The sequence below is a fragment of the Coregonus lavaretus genome (assembly GCF_964263955.1).
Source record: "Coregonus lavaretus genome assembly, chromosome: 19".
Classification (NCBI taxonomy): Eukaryota; Metazoa; Chordata; class Actinopteri; order Salmoniformes; family Salmonidae; genus Coregonus; species Coregonus lavaretus.
The window spans coordinates 19,844,978-19,869,250 of NC_140006.1; the positions used below are offsets into that span (position 1 = coordinate 19,844,978).

General features: G+C 41.0%; 1 protein-coding gene across 1 annotated transcript in view; it reads left to right on the forward strand.

The window, feature by feature from the left end:
* Positions 1–682: 682 nt before the first annotated feature.
* LOC311147234 (adhesion G protein-coupled receptor L2-like) overlaps positions 683–24,273 on the forward strand; it is a gene marked incomplete at its 5' end in the record, with an annotated part of 83,996 nt that continues 60,405 nt past the window's right edge. The window contains 4 exons of the mRNA XM_084183896.1: positions 683–758; positions 18,721–18,934; positions 22,571–22,680; positions 23,755–23,769. Coding sequence (XP_084040022.1) covers positions 683–758; positions 18,721–18,934; positions 22,571–22,680; positions 23,755–23,769 — 415 coding nt within the window. The remainder of the gene's footprint in view (positions 759–18,720; positions 18,935–22,570; positions 22,681–23,754; positions 23,770–24,273) is intronic.

Below are 24,273 nucleotides of genomic sequence, written 5' to 3' on the forward strand. Positions count from 1 at the left end.
GCAGGAGGTGGTGCGTAGAGGGAGGTAGTGTGTGGAGGGATAAACGGGGTGAAGGTAGTCAGTGTAAACACTAATTCGCTACATGGAAAAGAAGAGCCTGTAGCCCAGGGATGAGTGCTCTGTCATCCTCGCTTCTACCCAAGAGTATTTCCTGTCAGAAGCGAAAAATAAACACTAACGGTAGACTTGATAGACTGAATAGCTCCAGTATTTTGTCAAACCTATCCATTTGCCTGTCTGCATGGACTGAGTACTGAATATCTCACTATCTGATTGGTTTGACTGATGTATGTTTGTGGACATTTTGGCAGATGCATATATCTGAAGTGACTTACAGTTGTCACACATTTTCAGTAACATTTGTCTCGCCATGAATATTCACCATTTGTACTGTTATGTTTAATATTTATGGTAATGCATCTCTCAAACCCATCTTGAAAGATGGCGGAAGTGATGACAGCCTTTGTGATGATGATGTCTCGATTTGCAGCAGTACCCGTTTTTTCCTCCTTCTCACCCCGTTATTCCTCTGTATTTTCAGATGAGAAGATGACTGGTGAGGCTTCTCCTAAAACCACAGATCGCTGACTACTCCAAGACTCCTCTACTTTTTCAATTCAATATCCTAAAACCACAGTTGTTAGCTAGCGGGCATCTGGAGACCTCTCCACACCCAGCAACAATGGCTCCTGCAGCGTGGAGGTGTTTAGTTCTCCATTCTCTACTGTTAACTCTAATTAATCTCCATTGTTCAGAAGGTAAGTCCTTACATGTCTCGATTTGAGTCAGGTACATGATGTGTGTGTTGGCGTGTGTGTGTGTGTGTGTGTGTGTGTGTGTGTGTGTGTATTCGCTGAATGCGATTGTGTTCCATGAAAGTATGTTTGCAGTCTTCTAATGGGAGTGAAGAGTTGTGTTGTTATATAGTGAATTCACTTCAATATATTTTATCATTGAAGGTTCACAATAGCACGAGGACTGAGTTGTAGACCTGAATATCTGAGTGCAGTGCACCCAGGCTTTTGTGATTCAGAAAACTCTATGCGTTTTTATATGCAACTTGATTTGGATGATTCTGTTCAGTTCTTGCACCTGGAGCCTTCAATCGAAGGAGATGGCATATTGCCTAACAGAAGAGTTTTGGAATGAACTACTAGGGTTTTTTGGTTGTGTTCTTTTAAGCTACCCAAAGGTATCTCGTGATTTTTTTGTTGTTTCATTTCCATGCCTTACTTTAGATGAGTATGTTTGGCTGTAATTACAAGTTTGTCTAACTATTCTCTCTGATATGTACCCATCGGAGGCATTGATATCGGTTGGTTGGTATTTCTGCTTAATGACAATCATTACATGTCTATTCGGTTTTACTCTCATTGTACTCAAATCACATGCTAGCGTGCCAAACATTGATTACAGCCAAACGTCAAAGCATATCAACTCCGGAGGTTTCTTCTGAATTAAATATCTCTTTGTCATGTTTGTATTTCACACTCTCATAGATTTCACTTGTGTTTTGGTTTTATAATTAAATCTGACTGCGACTGATTTGTTAACTAAAGAGAGATGGGTATGGAACAGTCGAAGCAGGCACAAACATTCAGAAGGAGAGACTCACTTTGTAGATTTAAAGCAATTGTAGACGATACTAAATAACTCAAGGTATTTTTCCCAGGAAAGAATAACGACCTCAGAAACGTTTGAAGAATGGGGCTCTGATTTGAGCTGCGAGATGGTCTGGGCTGAACGGTCCCGGTGATTTTCTTTTTGGGGGAGTTCCTGCTTTGGTATGCAGAAAGTCAAGGTTTTGGGTTTCACTTGACGAAGCCGAGGGCTCTCAGGCCTATGAATGCATATTTGCCCATCCATCAAAGAAGGAATGTGTGTGGGTTTTCGCATTGAAAACAACGTTGGATCCATCCACACGCCACTCACCTTCACCCTGTGTGTGTGTGTGTGTGTGACGTTGTTTTAAGCATAAACCACATTTCCATGGATGTCCAACCCACGAAAAGGCCCCCTCTTAAAAACTAGTTAGTATCATGATTTGACCATGTACACCCAAAAACATTCCTTGTGCTTTCAAAATCTTTATTGACATACTTGAGCAGATTTTCTTTTTTTGGGGGGGGGGGGGGGGTTGTAACAAGAGGAATGGAGTCGGAACAAATACTCGTGACTGTCCCCTCATTCCATCGAGTTAATGAACGTTTATGAAAAATGCCATTTGGTGGGTTTTCTTATTAGCATAATAGGGACATCATTGGATGCACATCATTGGAAACCATGGTTCAACGCATGTGATTTTTATATTCAAATATATCTCTGTTTCGCTCTCTTTATTTATGCGCAATAATTTAAAAAAATTATAGTAATGACTTCTGTTCTGTATTTACCCTATTTCTTTCTGCTGCTTTTTCAAATAATTATCTAACTTGTCTGGCTATATATTGACTAAGTATATCATTCATGGAGCAGCAAACTGGGTCAGGGTGGGTATCATGTTACTCAAGGGTGGTTTTAGGCCGCCCAGCCTGTAGATTTGAAGATAGAAGTTGACAACCAGATTCAGAGCAAGCCAAGCAGCCAACCCTACAAAGGTAGGGCCAAGTTCCTCTCACAATGGCCGTTATTATGAACTTCAAAAGAAAAGAAGCCAAGATTTGGGTGGGATTATGTTCTGCGGTTTATTTTGTGTAGACATTGTGTAGACGTTGTTCTGTTGTTAATGCCAGGAGTAGAATAGGCCCCTCAACCGAAACATCCAAACATGTAGAAAACATGAAGAAGAAGATAAATTACTTCATCTTTATCTGTGTCATCTCTTTGTGTAGACGGGGATTAAGTATAAGTTAGGAAACGCTGTTTGTTTTCTTCCCAACAAGTGTTTGGATTGCAGGCGATATACAGTATTTCCGTTGTGGTTTCTACACCAGGTTATGTATATTTGCCAAGCATATTAAACTGAGGTGTCAAAGTTTTGTCTAATCAAATACCAGCCTTTGCGAAAAGTGCCTAAGGGGGCTAAAGCAGACAGTTGTGTAATTATTTTTGAGTCTATTCACATGACCCTTGTACATAATGAGAATTATAGACTAACTTTTTCAGTCAGGGAAAATTGCCAAAATGTAGGCACTCTTATTCACTCTTAGTAGACACGAAGGGCTGCCATTTTTACTTAAAGTATTTGCACATCATTTGAAATGTCACATGCATTAGACTGCATTGCTTTCAATAGCAGATCTTGCCTAAAAGTTATTATATTATTCTATCAACTCCCATACTTGAGTGATTTTATTCTATCAAGATGGTTATAAGGGTCAACTATAAGTCCCAACTCATCAAAATGATTGGACTCAAGCCATAGGTAAGCCATGGCTGTGTATTGATGGAATGGTCTCCCATGTGCCACACTGGTATTTCCCATTTGTCAGAGTGGAATGAATGGAAAGAAAGCATCGAGCCTCGATTCTCCACACTGGCCTCCAGCCATAAATGTCCAGTCTGTCTCTGACTGATATGCTTGGTTTGGTGTTTTTATAATTCATATCTGAACGGTACGGGTCTATGGCAGGGCTATCATGAATTATCAGTCGAGCCCTGGGAGATTCACAGATGACTGGCGAGACTGCGTGTTGTGAACATGTACACAGAACGCCCTCTGATTTATCCCTTTCCCATGGCACGTTCTGGCCCAAATGGAAGTCTTCCGTGAAACAAGACGGATTTTATCGTTTGGACTGTCATCTAGCCGTGACCGACACATGGGGGTGTCGCTGAGAGACGGATCTTAACCATCACATTCACATTCTTAATATGTTTATTATACTGCAGTCATCATTATAATTCAGTCAATATTGGCTACAGCATATATAGCAATCCTTTCACAAACAATCCTTTCCCTCAAAATGCTTTCTCACTATGTTCATCTTTAAGATGAAATGTAGCTTTTTGAACGTAACCTTGCAGAATTTCCCATGAATAGGAGAAACCGGTAAACGTAGGTATAATTCGACTAAAACATGGAATTAAAATGAGAAAAAGCTACATCAAATAGCACATGATTCAGCATTTCATTCTGCAAAAACGAAACGCAATATCACCCTTGATATGGTCACCCTAGATTTACACTACCAGTCAAAAGTTTGGAGACACCTACTAATTCAAGGGTTTTTCTTTATTTTTACGTTGTAGAATGATAGTGAAGACATCAAAACTATGAAATAAAACATATGGAATCATGTAGTAACTAAAAAAGTGTTAAACACATCCAAATATATTTTATATTTGAGATTCTTCAAACTTCAAATAGCCACCCTTTGCCTTGACAGCTTTGCACACTCTTGGCATTCTCTCAACTTTCCTTCTTAATTCATTTGAGCCAATCAGTTGTGTTGTGACAAGGTAGGTGGGGATATACAGAAGATAGCCCTATTTGGTAAAATACCAAGTCCATATTATGGCAAGAACAGCTCAAATAAGCAAAGAGAAACGACAGACCATCATGACTTTAAGACATGAAGGTCAGTCAATATGGAAAATGTCAAGAACTTTGAAGTGCAGTCGCAAAAACCATCAAGCGCTATAATGAAACTGGTTCTCATAAGGACCGCCACAGGAATGGAAGACCCAGAGTTATCTCTGCTGCAGAGGATAAGTTCATTAGAGTTACCAGCCTCAGAAATTGCATCCCACATAAATGCTTCACAGAGTTCAAGTAACAGACACATCTCAACATGAACTGTTCAGAGGGGACTGTGTGAATCAGGCCTTCATGGTCGAATTGCTGCATAGAAACCACTACTAAAGGACACCAATAAGAAGAAGAGACTTGCTTGGGTCAAGAAACACGAGCAATGGACATTAGACCGGTGGAAATTTGTCCTTTGGTCTGGAGTCCAAATGTGAGATATTTGATTCCAACCGCCATGTCTTTGTGAGACGCGTGTGGGTGAACGGATGATCTCCGCATATGTAGTTCCCACCGTAAACATGGAGATGTTATGGTGTGGGGGTGCTTTGCTGGTGACACTGTGACACTGTGATTTATTTAGAATTCAAGGCACACTTAACCAGCATGGCTACCACAGCATTCTGCAGCGATACGCCATCCCATCTGGTTTGGGCTTAGTGGGACTATCATTTGTTTTTCAACAGGACAATGACCCAACACACCTCCAGGCAGTGTAAGGGCTATTTGACCAAGAAGGAGAGTGATGGAGTGCTGCATCAGATGACTTGGCCTCCACAATCCCCCGACCTCAACCCAATTGAGATGGTTTGAGATGAGTCGGACGGCAGAGTGAAGGAAAAGCAGCCAACAAGTGCTTAGCATATGTGGGAACACCTTCAAGACTGTTGGAAAAGCATTCCAGGTGAAGCTGGTTGAAAGAATGCCAAGAGTGTGCAAAGCTGTCATCAAGTCAAAGGGTGTTTATTTGAAGAATCTCAAATATAAAATATATTTACATTTGTTTAACACTTTTTTGGTTACTTCATTATTCCATATGTGTTATTTCATAGTTTTGATGTCTTCACTATTATTTTACAATGTAGAAAATAGTAAAAATAAAGAAAAACCCTTGAATGAGCAGGTGTGTCCACAATTTTGACTGGTACTGTAGATTAGCAGTGATTTCCTGAGTGGGTCTTGATAAACCAGAAGCAGCAACAAGAATGTTCCCGTCTGTCCGTAGGTGCAGCTAGGATTTAAGAGCGCAGGCCTTTGGGAGAGGCCTAGCTTGCTTTTATTGTGTATTTAGATGTGATTGTAAAACTCCTTGTTATATGGCCGATGATGAATAGACACTCAATCTAATAGGGTGGGAGCTAAGGCTCCTGACAGGTTGATTTCATTTGCTTAGCATGCCCCTAAATCTTGTTTGCTGGCAGCGACACAACCCAGCTCAATTCACACCCTCAAAGTCTCAGTTGGATACAAACTCCCTGCCTCACTTTTTCCACTCAGACGTGAGATCTACAGTTAAAGTAAATGGAAGTTCCTCAGACTCAAACAACCCAACTCAAATAATGGTGGTGACAAACTAATATTGTTCCCTGTGGCCCAATACAGTAGAGAGGAGTTTCAGTTTAATTGAACACCCCTGCCTGAGTGTAAATTCTTGGAGTCGGTTTTCACGAGTCACTTCTTCCCAAAGTAATGCATTTAATCAAACGATCATGCCTGCAACAACACGTAGGCTGTCTTTTATATATTCAGCATTAATCATGTATGAGACTTTAGAATAAGGAAGACGATTGAAGTTAATAGCAATATGTCCGATATTATTACGCAATTATTTCTTGTTCATATGGTAATATTTACATAGAGATGAATTCAAACCAAGAGTATGTCACATTGTTTCAACAATATACACAAAATAACAAATAAGAACAAAGGAGTATTATTACAGGTGAGACCAAAGACAAGAATAGCTATGATCAGTACAAACAATGCGATCTGTCCTATTGCGGCATGACTATTTCTATCTGTGCTATTGAATATTTTAACTTGGCATCGTCAGCCATTTTCTCCTTCATCGTGACATACATTTTAATATGTCCTGGACAGAGGGTAGTGCGTACGGCCCAGTACATCACTGGGGCCAGGCTTCCTGCCATCCAGGACCTATATACTAGGCGGTGTCAGAGGAAGGCCCAAACAGTTGTCAGACTCCAGTCACGCAAGTCATAGACTGTTCTCTCTGTTACCGCACGGCAAGCGGGACCCCCCCTTCCTCCTTTTGTTTTTACACTGCTGCTACTCGCTGTTTATTATCTATGCATAGTCACTTTACCCCTACCTACAGTTGAAGTCGGAAGTTTACATACACCTTAGCCAAATACATTTAAACTACGTTTTTCACAATTCCTGACATTTAATCCTAGTAAAAATGTCCTTAGGTCAGTTAGGATCACCTTTTTATTTTAAGAATGTGAAATGTCAGAATAATAGTAGAAAGAATGATTTTATTTCAGCTTTTATTTCTTTCATCACATTCCCAGTGGGTCAGAAGTTTACATACACTCAATTAGTATTTGGTAGCATAGCCTTTAAATTGTTTAACTTGGGTCAAACGTTTCGGGTAGTCTTCCACAAGCTTCCCACAATAAGTTGGGTGCATTTTGGCCCATTCCTCCTGACAGAGCTGGTGTAACTGAGTCAGGTTTGTAGGCCTCCTTGCTTGCGCACGGTTTTTCAGTTCTGCCCACACATTTTCTATAGGATTGAGGTCAGGGCTTTGTGATGGCCACTCCAATACCTTGACGTTGTTGTCCTTACGCCATTTTGCCACAACTTTGGAAGTATGCTTGGGGTCATTGTCCATTTGGAAGACCCATTTGCGACCAAGCTTTAACTTCCTGAGTGATGTCTTGAGATGTTGCTTCAATATATCCACATAATTTTCCTTCCTCATGATACCATCTATTTTGTGAAGTGCACCAGTCCCTCCTGCAGCAAAGCACCCCCACAGCATGTTGCTGCCACCCCCGTGCTTCACGGTTGGGATGGTGTTCTTCGGCTTGCAAGCTTCCCCTTTTTCCTCCAAACAAAACGATGGTCATTATGGCCAAACAGTTCTGTTTTTGTTTCATCAGACCAGAGGACATTTCTCCAAAAAGTACGATCTTTGTCCCCATGTGCAGTTGCAAACCGTAGTCTGGCTTTCTTATGGCGGTTTTGGAGCAGTGGCTTCTTCCTTGCTTAGTGGCCTTTCAGGTTATGTCGATATAGGACTTGTTTTACTGTGGATATAGATACTTTTGTACCTGTTTCCTCCAGCATCTTCACAAGGTCCTTTGCTGTTGTTCTGGGATTGATTTGCACTTTTCGCACCAAAGTTTGTTCATCTCTAGGAGACATAACGTGTCTCCTTCCTGAGCGGTATGGCGGCTGCGTGGTCCTATGGTGTTTATACTTGCATACTATTGTTTGTACAGATGAACGTGGTACCTTCAGGCGTTTGGAAATTGCTCTCAAGGATGAACCAGACTTGTGGAGGTCTACACATTTTTTTCTGAGGTCTTGGCTGATTGAAATACATCCACAGGTACACCTCCTATTGACTCAATTAGCCTATCATAAGGTTTTAAAGCCATTACATAATTTTCTGGAATTTTCCAAGCTGTTTAAAGGTACAGTCAACTTAGTGTATGTGAACTTCTGACCCACTGGAATTGTGATACAGTGAAATAATCTGTCTGTAAACAATTGTTGGAAAAATTACTTGTGTCATGCACAAAGTAGATGTCCTAACCGACTTGCCAAAACTATAGTTTGTTAACAAGAAATTTGTGGAGTGGTTGAAAAACTTCAGACTTCAACTGTACATGTACAAATTACCTTGACTAACCTGTACTCCCGCTCATTGACTCGGTACCAGTACCCCCTGTATATAGCCTCGTTATTGTTATTTTATTGTGTTACATTTTATTTTATTTTTGACTTTAGTTAATTTAGTAAATATTTTCTTAACTCTATTTCTTGAACTGCGTTGTTGGTTAAGGGCTTGTAAGTAAGCATTTCACGGTAAGGTCTACACCTGTTGTATTTGGCGCATGTGACAAATCAAATTTGATTTGAGTTTAGTTCAGAAAACATCCTGTTTGTAAAAGAACATTCTCTTAAGGCAGTTGTTCGAGGCAAGATCTTCTTTCTTCCTATATCAAAGGGAAAGTAGGCTATCATTAAATTGCATCCGTAGTGTGAAGAAAATTATCCCTATTTAGAGAAGAATTTGTCACTGACGTATACTTTTTACACTCAGCTGTCGATTTTGCAGGAGTTTATCTTTCAGTTTTTGGCAGCGTTGAATATGATATACACCCCAGATGTTAATTATTGTTTTTTAAACGATATCGGCGAAGGAAAAATAAAAAGGAGTGCAGTCATTCAAATTAATTATGATAGGGTGAGTGTGTGTGTGTATTTCTATCAGTGGTGTATTTGTGTGATAACCTGTGCAGGATAGGTTAGTCTACATACTGATTACTGTTTGTGTGTATTTGTGTCTCAGTGGGCTGAGTTTATTTCCATTTATGTTTTATAAGCAGCAACACTTTTGCTTGTGTGCCTCTGTCTGTCTGCTAGGTCCGTCTACTCTAGATGGTGAATGAACACCACTCTGTAGCAGCACTGTAATAGTAAATCCCCCAAGGCTAGGGAGGCTGTGCCATGGAGCGTGACCACATTTTCTGTCCAGGAATTAAATGTCACCTCGGGGTGGGTCACCTGCAAACAAAAGGGCTGCTGGGCGATTTGCAGGTATAAACAGCCCAAGATAAGAAACCCTTCTCCTGCTGTGCAGGAAATTGAATAAGTGTGGTTAGTGATGGAAAAAAGTCCCCCAAAACAGGGGACTGATAAACAGAGAGACCGAGAGAGAGGCACAAAGAGCGTTTTTGTTTGTCTGGTACGTTATCAGCATATTCCTCCGTTGAGTACGCAGGGCTGCCAGCCCGCAATGGCTCCTCATCGAAGAGAAGGAGGGGGTAGGGAACCAGGAAGCTGTCTGTCATCAAGGTCTCCCCATCTGGCCAATCTCTTATCAGTGGCCAGGCTGCTTGTTGCTAGTATTGACCGGTGGAGGAGTGGAGGGGGCAAGGTCATCACAGTCATCACACTCTAGTCAATCAGTGGTCGGTCAGACAGTGTTCTAGAGATAGTCAGCCTGTCGGGTTAGGCTACTGCATTGGAATGTGTCTGGATTCTGTTTGTCATTCACTTCCTTGACCAAGCTCTAAAAGGGTCACCTACAACGACCGTAAATGGGATCTTGATATGTGATTTCTATAACATGATTGTACTCTGTCAGGAGTTGAATGTAACATGATTGTAATGTATGTCAGGAGTTGAATTGAACCTTCACTGTAATGATATCGTAACACATTAGTATTTGTTATCATTAATATATTGCGTACGGCTTTCACGGCTGTGTTTTTGTGTGTATGTGCATGTGGCGTATTTGTGTGAGCGTGTGCTTGCGGCGTGTGTGTGAGTGTTCCCCTATCAACTGTGTCTTTTCCTTATCCAGCGAGAGACTCACAGAAGTGGGTTAGGTGCCTTGCTCAAGGGCACATCGACAGATTTTTCACCTAGTTGGCTCTGGGATTCGTACCAGCGACCTTCCGGTTACTGGCCCAGCGCTCTTAACCGCTTGTAGTCCCCTGGTGCTGGTTAGTCCCCAGTCAGCCCTACTGTTTCAGCCTCATTATTAAGAACCGATTTAATCCCTGTTCCAGTCACAGTTCCTCCTGACATACTCTGTCAATGTGCCGTACTGAGGGAGCCTCCTGGGCCGGGCTCAGAACACACGCACACGCACACGTACGCACACACACGCATGCATGGCCATGTGATGAGGAGGGGACCCCCCTTAGGGAAGCTCCTGACTGGTTCCGGGACTTGAAGCATAAAAGCCCAGCTGGGGTTTAAATGTGAGGGGTTAGGAACGGGGCTTTGGCTTTGAGGACGTTTAAGGATGCAGCACAATCATTCAGGGGAGTTGAAGAAACTACGCCCTTGCTATACACTGGGGAGATTTTCCTTCTATATTCTCCTCTTTCTGTGTGTTTCATCAACTCCTGTGGAACAAAAGTGCAATAATATGCTAGGCAATCTTGCAGCAGTGAACAAATTCTTGATTCTCTCCCATGTGTATATAGGCTTTTCATAAACTCTCAACGAAAGTATTTTGTGATTTTAATGTTTAACGCCTGTGACCATATTTGTGTCTTTGGACGCTGAGATGTGGAATTTTGCCCATTTGCAAAGGAAGCCATTTCTATTTACTTTACAAAAAAAAGTTGTTTGATTTGCCAAGCTCTAATAATCCAACAGGCGTTTGGTTTGAATAAAGATGGACAAAAATCGAAATTTTTCTATGACATGTTTTTAACATGGTGTCATCCCTGTCATGAAGAGCTAAATAAATGGTTAAACCTGCGTTGGCCTCAGAGGATTAAATGCATTAGCCATGTAATGATGTTGCTCCCCGTTCTTAAATGGCTTCCTTTTGATGTGTGTCTTAAAGGTCAGAGGTCAGGACAGTTCCATTGACAGAGAAGATGACCTCAGTTTAAACGGCATGTTAGATAGTTAGGTATAAACATAGTAATATAATTTCACCCATCACAGACCCATTGGCTTGATTGGGAATACCCATTCTAGTCATTCTAGTTCTATGGTTATACTCTATCGCTTATGGGCTGTCCCTCAGAGCTTGATCGCCCAACTCACTACCATGGAAAATCGGATGTCATCTAGGGATGTCTTTAGCTTGAGTTGAGCCTGCTGCTGTCTTTGAAGAACCAAAACAGTCTTTCACCTAGATGCTACATTGAATTTATAAACAGGTTTTGCCATTGCTGACCTTGAAGACAACAACTAAAGGTTATGCACTAAAGGGCGCTTGGTGTAAAAATAAGGACAATGGGAACATCACTCCCCCTTGCGTCACTTTTGAAGTGGATTTGAGGTTTAGGTTGTGTTTTAAAGGAGGCTTGCACGTTAGCATGCCAGGAGCACCTGGGTTTATGAGCAGGAGAGAGAAAATAGGGGTGAGGGGAAAAGAGGAGAAATGGGGATGAGAAATGCCACCTGAGTGTCTGCCGTGACAGGGTCTCAGTCACACACATGTGTACGCACGCCCACACAATATCTCCAATATCTCCAAGCGCTTAAGAGATGCCTCCGGGGGGGCCTGACTCTATCATGCTTTAGTCCCAGTGATATGACAAATCCTTCCCCTTTAGTTCTCCAGAAGGAGACACGCATCAACATGCCATGCATGTAATGCTCTCCTGCTTTCCTGCAATGCCCACCCACTGTTTTTAGATGGAAAAAATACAGAAAACACAGTCTAGGAGATGAACGGCCACGGTCATGAATACCAAGAGTGATTTTTGGAACCTGAAGCACCACCATTGTATTTCAGCCATATTAAAGAGAGAAAAAATGTATTACTGAGAGCATGGCTTTCACCACAAATGGACTGAGTGACTTATCCGGTTCTATTTTAGAATGCTTATGGTATATCGGAACCTGGAGGTGTTTGATAGCGGTTGTTTGTCTCGGAAAGTAGCGTCTTTAGAAACGATTGCCAGCAAGCTAGAACAGAGACGGAAAGAGAGAGAGGGGGTGAGTGTCATGGGTGCCGTATGTCCTTGTCGATTGTATTATTGCAGTTTTGGTGGTTGTAATGAAATACGGGCCTGTTGTAGTGTGGTCAAGCCTGTACAGAGTATCGCCTGTGTTTTTCAAGCAGATGTTATTTTGCATCTCCCCAAATCTCCTTCCTCATCTCTCAACTCACTCCCATGTGTTTTAATGTGTGTCTTCACTTTGGATAGCATTTGTGAGATTGTATCACAGATAGCAAATGGCAGACACCAGCAGCTATGCTATTTATTGAATGCTACCAGACACCAGCAGCTATATAATTTATTGTATGCTACTGAGAGATATGAAAAGAGACTTGTATGAAATATTTATACAAAATATAATACTTTTCTGGCAGCTTAAGAATGCTGTGTGTACAATTTGAGACTAGTATTATTTAATAAAGAAGGGGTTAATTGCAAGTACCCTTTAGAAGCCACCGTGATTTTCTGCATAAAAGTAAATTATTTTCAAAATGAATCCAGCCTATTGTTTTTTAATTACTTCCTTGGCCTGCAATTAACAACTTCCATTGAACAGATTAGAAATACTGCAGAGAAGTACAAAGAGAGCAGAAAAAAAATTGAAAAACCTTGTTGCCACTTTGTTCTCAATTGTTAGGTATTCAAATATGCTTTAGATTTTTTTTCCCGTTTTCTTAATTCCCTTTGGAAAATCTTGACTTCATCTTTCGAAAACATACTGTATGCCCGCTTGCTCTATCCTCTCGCTCCGGATATTAGATTATGGAGGCATCCAGCGCAGTTGGGGAGGAATGCTTGACTATGGAAGATTTGCTCTTTCTTCCCGAGACGTAGGCTACCAGTAATATTGAAGAATAAAACGACAAAAAAAGACAAACAATATTGAAGGACTCACACTGTGTCAACGGTGGGGCCACTCTTATTCTTATAAAGGGCTACACCCTCCTTTATCCTGTGGAGAAAGCGTCCCTGTCAAGCCTTGGCCCAGAACAATGGGGGCCAGCTTGCGGGAACAGGCCCATTTGCATGCAGCTGTTTGACGTTTCCACGACCACAAAGACCAATCAAAGAGGCCTTAATGGAGGATGACAAGCGTCAACCAACGCCTAGCTGTGCTCTCTGTCTGTCTGTCTGAAGGCTCTTGCGGCCCTCGCCACTCTGTCTGTATCCCCCCACCCCTCCAAAACTGGCCCACTTTTTGCCAGACTGATCAAACATTCCGGTACTCTTGCGGCTCCTCCGTCTGAGTCTGAAGTCCTCATGGAGAGCAGAGGAGGGGAGTTTTGGGGGTTAAAGGTTGTATAGGATAGGACTCTTAAAGGACAAAACAATCCTGGGAAAATGAGGGGTTAGGATGAGGGACTAAACATAACTGCGACTGTGTGTCATGGTCTGGTGCTCTGGCCAAAGCCAATAGCTTTATATCAAACCTCAATTGTCTTTTCTTTTTTTCTCTCTCTTTTTTTTTCTCAGGGGTTTAAAAGCATCAGACGATGGCAGAGAGCCACCAGCTGGGCCTGTATTTTTCAGATGCACCCATCTGAGCTGCGGTGCCACTTCCAATTGCAAGGGTGTTGATAGAAAACAAAATATGTATTATGGAAAGGATTGTTGCCAGTGAATTATAGGCTGCGTACCGAAAAGAGAAGAGACTCCACACTTCCATAATACAACACATTGTGAGCCCGTATTGTCCCCCGTCTGCCTACTCTGTGCTCATTTGAGCTCAAATAGCAGGCTTACCGTTGGCTGGTCAGGGGGAGGAATCTGAAAAGCCTATTTTCTTTCCCCCAGTCAGTCACTGACCAGAATGCCTGATAAGGCGTCGCCGTGTCAACAGGGCCAGGAATAGGGGATCACAGCCAATTATGGCACAGAGAAGATGTGCACAGCGGTTTCCATGGCGATTCAATTGAGCATTCTAATTTAGTATATTATTTACTGACCTACTGGATGCAGCCGTAGGATTAGGACTGTGACGTTTATAGAATTTGTGGTAACGATAAATTGTCATGTAAATGACCACAGTTACAGTCATAATTGTATTTTTTAAAACTTTTTGAGCTTGTAATGTATCATAATGCATCTTTGAAAAATAGCTACGACCTACCTAATGAATACAACACAGCGTTGGTGTCATCCTCATCTAAAAAATGAATTGGTTTGGCTGCTTGGAACTTTTGGAAATTAAGCTTCTTCCGACCATGCTCGTAAAATTATTGCACTTTACCCTTTTCATGTAAAAATGAAAAATGGATATCGGGTAAACTATATCTACTTGAAAATAAAGTTGAATCCTCTTAAAATCAACATATTAAGGTGATGATAAATATTTTTGGTTCACAGTTTTTGTTAATAGTTTGTGACCTTGGGACTAGCAGGTTCTATCTGACATTTTGGTCACATGTGTCACTAACATAGAGTTGCTCTTTAGGTGGTCCTTTACATGCGAGATATGTCAGATAAAAATAAATAAAGTTAATTTACAAAAAAAATAAATAGTAATCTGAACGTTCTATCTGCACAAACACCTTTTAACTTGGTGCTATAAGGTTCTATCTGCAATCCAATCACACAATGATGGGTTGTCAATTAAACATAATTGGATGGAAGGTGATATACTTATTGAGTCAAGAGGAAGGCATCACAAAAACTCTTCTAAGATCTGGGACTTTTTGCAGATAGCACCTTGTAGTCCCAAGTCCTTGATTATTCATATCATATTATATCAAATTACTTACAATTATTACAATTACTAGATTTTAATAAATAAATGCAGGTGCCCTTAGAGAGGCATTGCTGTTTTTGACTAGTTCTATATCAATACGAAAACTCCATGGAAGGGTTATTTTACATTTACTTTTTATTGATGACTAGCAAGTAGTTTACATACTTTGGGTGTCAGAGACCAGAAAAATATATCTGTTTACTCATTCAGAGCTAAGTTTTAGCAATGTTGCTAGTTATCCATAGGATATAGTGTATTTGTCATTTGCGCTTTAACAAATGTGTGATGAGCATGAATTCATATATTTGATGATGTGATTAGAAAGAAGAAAGGTTATTCTCTTTATTTAATCATTACATTTCTGTACTTTTCTATTGAAATTTAAATAATTTTAACATTCTGTGCCAGACAGAACCTTATGGCTGAACCCAGATTGACATTTCAGAGCCACAAGGTCTGTGATTGCACCCCTTAAAAAACGGATTTACAAAGGTCTTAGGATTTTGGTACTCTGCTCTTTAGTTACATTTAAGGTGAGGACCTAAATGGGTTATCAGAAGAAGAATTCACTACAAAACAGTTCTGAGATGTGAAAACTTTAATGCTCAATATCTCAGAACTATGCTTTGGGCAGATACTTGTTGGTTACGCGATTATGCGTTTATTGTGCCAGCCGTACGTAGGATGATTTAATGTTAGTCTGAAGGAGCGATAAAGAGAGAGGTAGCCTTGCTCCATTCTTTTCATTTTTTTACACACACACACACACACACACACACACACACACACACACACACACACACACACACACACACACACAGAATGTGCTATAGATTTTCCCTCCTGTTTTCTGAACTGTTCTGAACTGCAGCTGGCTGCCCGACATGCTTGTGTCCTGTGGCAGTTATTTTCCTACCACTGCAAAGTTGGAACAGAGAAGTCAAACAAAGTTACACGGAGCCATGAGATGAAAAGCTTTTCACACTTCCTCAAGACATTGACACTCATGCACACAAAAAAATGTTTCTCCACCCGCGCAAACTTCTCTGCCCCATTTAACTTTTTATAAAAGTCTCCAAGATTCACAGTGATGTTCCAAAAAAAATCAAAGTGGATACATTGTAAAGTACCAGTGTTTTCCATTCTGTTCACTTCATTGGCTGCATTTACACAGGCAGCCCAATACTGATAATTTTTTTTCACTATTTGGTCTTTTGACAAATCAGATCAGCTCTGAAAAATATCTGATGTTAAAAGAGCTGATGTGATTGGTCAAAAGACCAATTAGTGGAAAAAATGTCAGAATTGGGCTACCTGTGTAAATGCAGCCAAAGAGTTAAGAATGCTTCTAACTAATGGTGATTGAAAGAACATAATGTGCAGTCTTCAAACAGAAATAAATTACTTTTTTATTCCATTATTTCCCCCCAAAGGAAACTATATTTTCTCAAAACATTACAACTTTGTTTTAAATAGATTTTTCATGAAATGTGTCCAATTACCGAGAGGTAAGAGAGTCATTAATGAGATCCATGCTATCTGAAGGGAGCGAAGAGACCAGGCAATTTGTCCTTGTGTGTGCCCAGTACAGTCAAGATACTCCCCCATAATTGATATACTATTGCCCTATGGCCAGATGGATCTATACTGTACTGGGGAAGAGGAGGCAGGCGAGCCCCAGGCTTAATCAATTGCTAGGCCTCAGTTGACAGCAGCTGTGTGTGATCAGACCATACAGTAAACTGTAGTTCCCTGATAGATGACCCATGGCTAACTGTTGGACAGAAGGGAAAGGAGGGAGGGGAAGTTACAGTGAGCTACAGTCCACTCTAAAGGAGGGTTTTTCCATTGAGAAACTTTAAAACCCCATGAAACGCATTCTTTCGGTCTGCTTTCTGTAGCCTCTGCCTGTGTGATAAAGCTGTCACTCCCTCCATGAGGAATGGCCATGAAACCCGTTCATTAGTTTTTGTGGTGAAGTTGAAACTGCACTGGGTAGTTGCAGTAGTTATAGCAGTTAGTTGGACTACGGCACGTACATCTCAACTAAGCAGAATCCACAGACCAATTAGCATGCATGTTTATCAAGCTGTTAAGTATATTCATGAATGCACATATATTGTAATCTGAAGTGGTCTTATAGCATTATGTTGTAAAATGGTTAATGCATTAAAAAAGCATTTCCTATTGAGAGCTTGTTTGGTGCCTCATGCTTCTAGTCGATTCTCAGAAATTCTCATCTCTTGGCTTACAGGTGCTTTATATCCAAGTTTGTATGCAAACCTTTCTCGACACTCGTCAGTGTTTGTCTGCGACATTTGTGGAACCTACACAGAATTCCATTATAATAGAGCAAGGCATGGTACCACTACAGGCTAGAATGACAAGCAGTTAGACAGACGTGTGAGCCGAGGTCACGGTCTCAGGGTAGTAGGAGTTTCAAGCCAAAATCACTTCAACTTTGAGCCATTCATTCAAACAATTGCTAATTGCGTCATGCCCTAGCTGTCAAATTGTGTGTGGGTGCAATTAGCAGGCGGGTGCAAAGCAAACCTGGGGTGGTTAGTGTTATTACTTGACAATGCAGAGGAGCCAATAGGAGTGCTAAGAAGGTAACAGGCTGAAAAGAGAGACTAATTAGCAGAGTAGTGCAGTGGCAGAAAACACAAATGGCAGCTGAGCTGGCCCCTCAGAATGGCAGACTGTTGCCGCGGACAACAGTGGTTATTGACAGCTCATGCAGTGCTACTGCCTTGCACTTAGTCCTTTAACGGAACACTTCCGGCACTTGAGGCGTTTTCTTAGGGATTGGTCTCGAAATAAACTGCATACCTGTTACAGTTTCTTTGCTTCAACATTTGAATCCACGATGACTGGATTAAATTGTTAATGTCTTTCTTTCTTTTTTTCTTTCCTTCTATTTTCTTTCTTTCATTTTTATCTGTTTCTTCTTTCTTTCTCTCTCCTCTTTGCTTTCTTTTAATATCTATATCTGTATTTCCAAGGTATTTATGGCTTGACGTTTTATTGCTTTTAGGGAAAAAAGAGAGTAAAAAAACAACCTTTCCAATATAATTTGTTGATGGGAGGAACAAAAACTGATCGAAAGAGTTAATTTTCCCCAAAGCACAGCTATTTGGCTGGTGTTCACATCTGCTGAGCTCCACATATAGATTTCTCCTCTTCTGTGGACTCCAGACAGTCCCCTCTTCTATCATCGACACTGAAAATGGATTAAATTACATTCCATGCTGCTGCTGGGAGATTCAGGCTCTTTTCTGCCTCTTGCTCTACTGATAGAAAAGCAAAACAAGTAAAACAAAACACAAATGAGGGAGCTTGTACCCCATTGTCGAAACTAACCATTCAAACTTAATCAAACCATGGTCCTGAAGGAGGAATTGAGAGAGATATTGTGTGTTCTATAGTATTGTGTTTACTTGTATTTGAATTTGTTTCTTGGGTTGTTACATGGACTTTTATACAATGACTATACAACTTCGATGTCTTTGCACTGAACAAAGAGACCATAGAGAAATTGGTAATTCAATTTAACTGTCTTTTTCCTCATCGTTGTTGTACTGTATGTTATTCGTCTTCTGTTTTTAAACCGTTGTAAACATTGGACGAGTGGTCTGCAGTTACTAATTAAATGGATTGTCTTTTGATGCTCTGCAGTCTGTACTACCTCCTAAGATATCAAATGACTCCATGTTATTGTGTACTTTTGGCTCCTCTTGGCTCCCCTTCCTATGAATGCAGGATGTTATTACAGTTTTGTACAGCACTTTACCTAATATCTCTCTTTTGTCCCCCCCCCCCCCCCCCATATCTCTATCCCTCCCTCCCAGGGTTCAGTCGTGCAGCCCTGCCGTTTGGCCTGGTCAGAAGAGAGCTCTCCTGCGAGGGATATGCCATCGATCTCCGCTGCCCCGGTGCTGATGTCATCATGATCGAGACAGCGAACTACGGCCGCACCGACGACAAGATCTGCGATGCAGACCCGGTCCAGATGGAGAACGTCAACTGCTACCTCCCCGACGCCTACAAGATCATATCACAAAGGTAAGAGTTAACTGCTACCTCACCCAAGGCCTACAAGATTGTATCTCAAAGGTAATAGAGCAGAGAGGTCTCATTACACAAATATAACCTGGAGTTAGTTAGGGTTGTGTGGTATGTGATTATAGAGTCCAGTCTAGTGATTCTGGATCCACAACTTTTATATCAAAACAAGTGGTTTGGTTTGGGTGTACTGGTAACCCTAATATTACTAGACTGGCATTCGTGTTACCTTTTCAACTGACCAAAAACAGACAATTTACCCACACTTCCTTGTCTTTTTAATGATCAGATGTTTTTTGGGGTATTGTTGTGGAACTCTAGACAAGTAAAAACTGGACAGTGTGTCATTAGTAGCAACCCTAGACCATATGCTCTATGCATCCCTGCACCAGTACCACTCCAGCTGCACAATCAGCCAGCCAGCCAGCCAGCCTGTCCGGCTCAAAAGAGTCACATGAACCTCCTCCTTAATCCCTCTGTTTCCAACATTAGTTTTTTGCACTGCATTGACACAGCCCTGCACCCAGCCCTGTGCAATGCCTCTGCCCCCCTCATAATACCTTTTATATTAGTAACACTCTCCCAGGACATTTAGCTGCAGTACTGCCGCTAGGCTGCACGCATCACATTAAATCGGCTGCTATGCCGGCCCCAGCCCGGCAGTGTGTATTTAAAGGACCCCAGATTAACATTTCATAAGTCAGCAAGAACCCCGGCTCACCTACCAAAACACACCACTACCCTGCCCTGCCCTGTGTACTACTGAGTGTATGTAGTCATCCACCTCAAGAAGCTGCCTTATCCATCCGCATCCACTAAAATTCCCATGAGCTCTTGAATAGATAATAAAGATGTCCCATATTTAGCTTGTCACGCTACATTTACTGCAGTGTTTGTCTCAGCAGTTGCACACAGACCAGACAGAGACAGAGAATGCTCACCGTGTCCCTTGATTTGTCTGTTAGTGGTCACGTGCTGGTTTAGCCGACCTGGGTTCAAATACTATGTGAAATCTTTCAAATACTTTGAGCATTTTCTCTGGCCTGCTTTGAGTTCCAGGTGGGTGGTTTTGCAACAATTCTATTGGTTCTGTTTCATCAGACAAGCTCAATCAAGCCCAGATCAAGTGTTTGAAATGATATCAAATAGTATTTTATCCCATGTCTGCATTGTTGCCTAGGCTAGAACCCACTGAACTCCACTTCAAACTCATGTGGTAAGAAAGACTTTAGGAGAGTCAGTGGAGGTGTTAAAGAGCCCAGAGCCCGATCCTGCTCTACACCACTAAACCTACTGTAGCTTGTGTGCGTTATTCTAATGTAGTAGATCAGAGGAAATGAGACATGACAATAATTAGTATTGATATAATAACCTGGGGTGGTTCAGGCAGCAGCAGGCCTAAGCCAGCCTGATGATGCGGTAGTCTGAAGCCTGGTTATAATGGATGCTAAGAATATGGTCATTGGACTATATTATACTACATGACTACTACATACTACAGTATGAAAAATGTATGCACTCACTAACTGTAAGTCGCTCTGGATAAGAGTGTCTGCTAAATGACAAAAATGTAATGTAATGTAAACAATGGAGATAAATACACTGCATAAAATGAGAAAGATGGGGTGGTGGATTTGTCTGTGACCATGGATGTCACTATGGGTTTACATGTTTTCTTTGTATTTTTTTGTTTGTAATGTAGCAGACAATCTTATCCAGAGCGACTTACAGTAGTGAGTGCATACATTTTCGTACTGGTCCCCTGTGGGAATCGAACCCACAACCCTGGTGTTGCAAGCGCCATGCTCTACTGAGCCAAACGGGATAACTGAGCTACATGGGATTACTAAGTATTTAAATAATTTAAAAGATGCCATCAACCAATTGGTCATAAACAGAAAAACATACAAATATGATTAACACAAAATTATGATTGGTGAAATTATCACTGTTTCAGTGGACAGAAATTAGTGTTAACACATATGGAGGCAATGAGTCATTTTTCTATAAATGAACTTCTTTGGTTTCATAATTTCTGGTGTCATTGGAGTAAAAATCATAAGACTGTAGCTAGCTAACAGATTCATTGCAAGGATTTGGAACGAAGGGGAAGTTCTGGAGAGTTTTTCACCCCCTTTCCCCATGCAGCGCTAATCTCTCGCCTCAGAGTAAGACAAGGTCATTTTTCTTAATGATTATTTTCTGATGAAGGGAAGTGGATGAGTGTAGCTCACATAAGACACCACTGTCTGCCTCCCAGACAACCTCCTGTAAAGTCATTGTAATAGTGGTGATGATGATGGTGATGATCTGCCGGCTAATATTGTACATTAGATGATGCAAGGGACAAGCAATGGGAAGAAATAGAAGAAAGAATATGATTAGCCTACCGACCATACATTAGTTGGAAGTAATTGTCCAATATTTAAATGCAGATCACATACTTATAAGCAGGTTGTAATAGGCAGCAAGTGACTGGTTAATGAACACTGCATTTTACGCATGTGTGTCTTATCTGCACGTAATTGTATTACACATGGATTTCCTACAAGGTTACTGGTTCACGGCAAAGTTTTGTAGCAGGTCTGATAACAACCTAATTTGTACTTGGCTGTCACACTGAAAGCTGTCCTCTTCGGCTTTTGAGGGACAGCTAGGCTTACTGCTTCGGCTGTGATTCTGTGAGAGATCTGTCCAACTTGCAAGACTTTGCATTTGACCTTCTAAAATATTTGTCACTAAACCGGCCTGCAAATTGTTAAGTCGCTATTTTTTATTTATTTTTTTACTTGTCATGGATAACTGTTTGCTTCTGCTGCTGCGGCTGCCTTCTCAATCCTTCAGTCTCAAGAGAGCTTGATTGAAGTGGGGACAATTTCATCCTATATTTATACAAAATCAGTTATTCTATTCCCCTCTCTTTCCCACTCCATCACGCTCTCTCACTCCGTTGCACTCGCAAAACACAAACACACACAATTGTAACAGTTTTAATTTAAGGATAGCACATTCAACTTCAGAGCCAAGGTCAACACAAGTTATGAGGCAAATAACTAACTCCCATAGCAAAGGCTTGGGAGTCTCCCATAGCAAATAATGGTGAGAATTCTGTGTTTCTGTTGACCCACTTGAAACAGCCAATTACCCCTTGCAACTGCCTGTTGTGTACATTTTAAATTGTTCTCTGTGTGGGTGAATGGTCTCAGTGGGTACATGGCTCTGATAAGGTGACATTCTCATCAACATCGCATAATATACTCCCGACCTGTCTTCAGGTCTTCACAAAGTTCTTCCACTCTTTATTTTATATCTGTGTGTGTGCACGTGCGTGTTTCTCTTTATATCTATTTACTGTTTCTCTCTTATTTATTTCCCCAAATCATTCTTCTCTTCCTCCCTCAACTTGTTAAGGTGGCGTCTACAGTACAGCATATTGAATCAAGGCCCTACTCTGATGAATATGATTTTCATATCCTTCACCACAGCAATGCTGCAAACTTGATTTGAATAAGTGTGTGGATGGAAGAGGGAAGTGGCTATGTATTATTCACGTGTTTCTCTCAGCCTAATACCACTCCTGGGATGTTAAAGTAGTTTGTGTCATTGCTGAATTGTTTGTGATCCATATTTCCCCAGGTGCAATAACCGTACCCAGTGTGTGGTTGTGACTGGTTCTGATGTGTTCCCTGACCCCTGCCCTGGTACCTACAAGTATCTAGAGGTTCAGTATGAGTGTGTCCCATATAGTAAGTATTCCCTCTTTAATTATGCAGTGCTACTATATGATGTTTATTCAAAGTATTGTTAGGTTTATTAGAACCATTGCTTATTTAGTGGGGTCCTGTTGGGGGGCTATGTGTTATGTTGTGTGTAAAGGTTGTTTGTAGCCTATTATTAAATAATATGAAGTTGATACCAAAACATATATCATATTTACTTATTTTTCTTTAAAAATCGGACTCTTGTAACAGGCTGTTTGCTGTTATGTAATTCACTGGAGATTTATTTTCTGAAATAATCTTTTTGCTTTACCTCTTCTTCATTTCTCATCTAACTTTCCTTTCTCTCTTGTATCTTTTCCAGATTAACCTCTATGCTTTCTCTCCTTCTAAGTTTCAGTCATTCTTGTTCCTCAGTTGTCTCACTAGGATCTTTCCGTCTTCCGTTTCTTGCTTCACTGCTTTAATGAAGGAACTCAATATTGGGTTGCTGATCATCAGCCATTGTTCACTTGCAATTGTATTTTTTGGCTCATTAGGGACATTTTGCCTGTAACATTAGCAACAAGTAATGTTCTGTGTGTGTGGGCAAAGCAGACTTTGGAATTGAGTTTAGATTTGTGTCTATAAAGTTTTTGTGTTAATACTGCTCCATTCAATACTGCCAAAAATAACCCTTTTGCTGTTTCTCTAAGAATGTTATCTGATTTTAAACTGAATAGCGATTTCAGAAACGGTACAATGTTTCTTTATGTCAAACAATTCATTTGAAAAGTACTGTGGCCTGTTTGTTACTGATGCGGTCAGTGACTAGGCTAAAACATATTATTTTGATGGCAAGAAAAGCATGGAATCGTGATCGGTTAAACAGTGTTTGACTCCAGCCCTAACCTGCGTGCTTTTCATATTATAGGGCCTGATAAAGTTTATATTTTTTCAGTCTTTTTCTTGTTCCCCCAAAACAGGCATCTCATGGTCCTCTATCACTCATATCCTCTAACCTTCTCTACTCGTGTACCTGGTAGTTGACTCACGATAACCTTTCTCTCCCTCTTGCACTCTTTCTTTTTTGCTTTCTTTCTTTTCCAATGCCTAAAATAGAAGTGGAACAAAAAGGTAAATGAGTGGTCCAGTCCTACCCCCCCGTCCCCCCAGCCCCACCCGTCCCTCCAGCCCCCTGTTATGTGGTGTTCAATACAACCCCCCCTCTTGTCTCCTCTCTTCTGATTGCCTCTCTAGTCAAACACCCGCCCCAAACCCCGATAGGGTGTTGATTGCGAATCTGGGAGACAATTAGAATTTCAAAGCCAATTTTTTAGAGGGTTGGTTTCAAAGCCAAAGTCTAGAGGTTTGAAATATATTTCTGGTCCAGACATGAATACATACCATCTTATCAGAGCGATCATCACTGACTCATGAAGTGGATTACATTAGGGATGATACCCCTAGTTACCTACTTATATGAGGGAAATTATTCGTTTTTAAAATAAAGTTTAGTATTTTCTTCTGGCTTAGTCTTGTTCTGCTTGGCATATACCCTTTGTCCGCACCCATAGCACGTGATGGTCACCTGCCTTTCTCATCTAAAACCAATCCATGGGATTCCAATGGGACACTTGC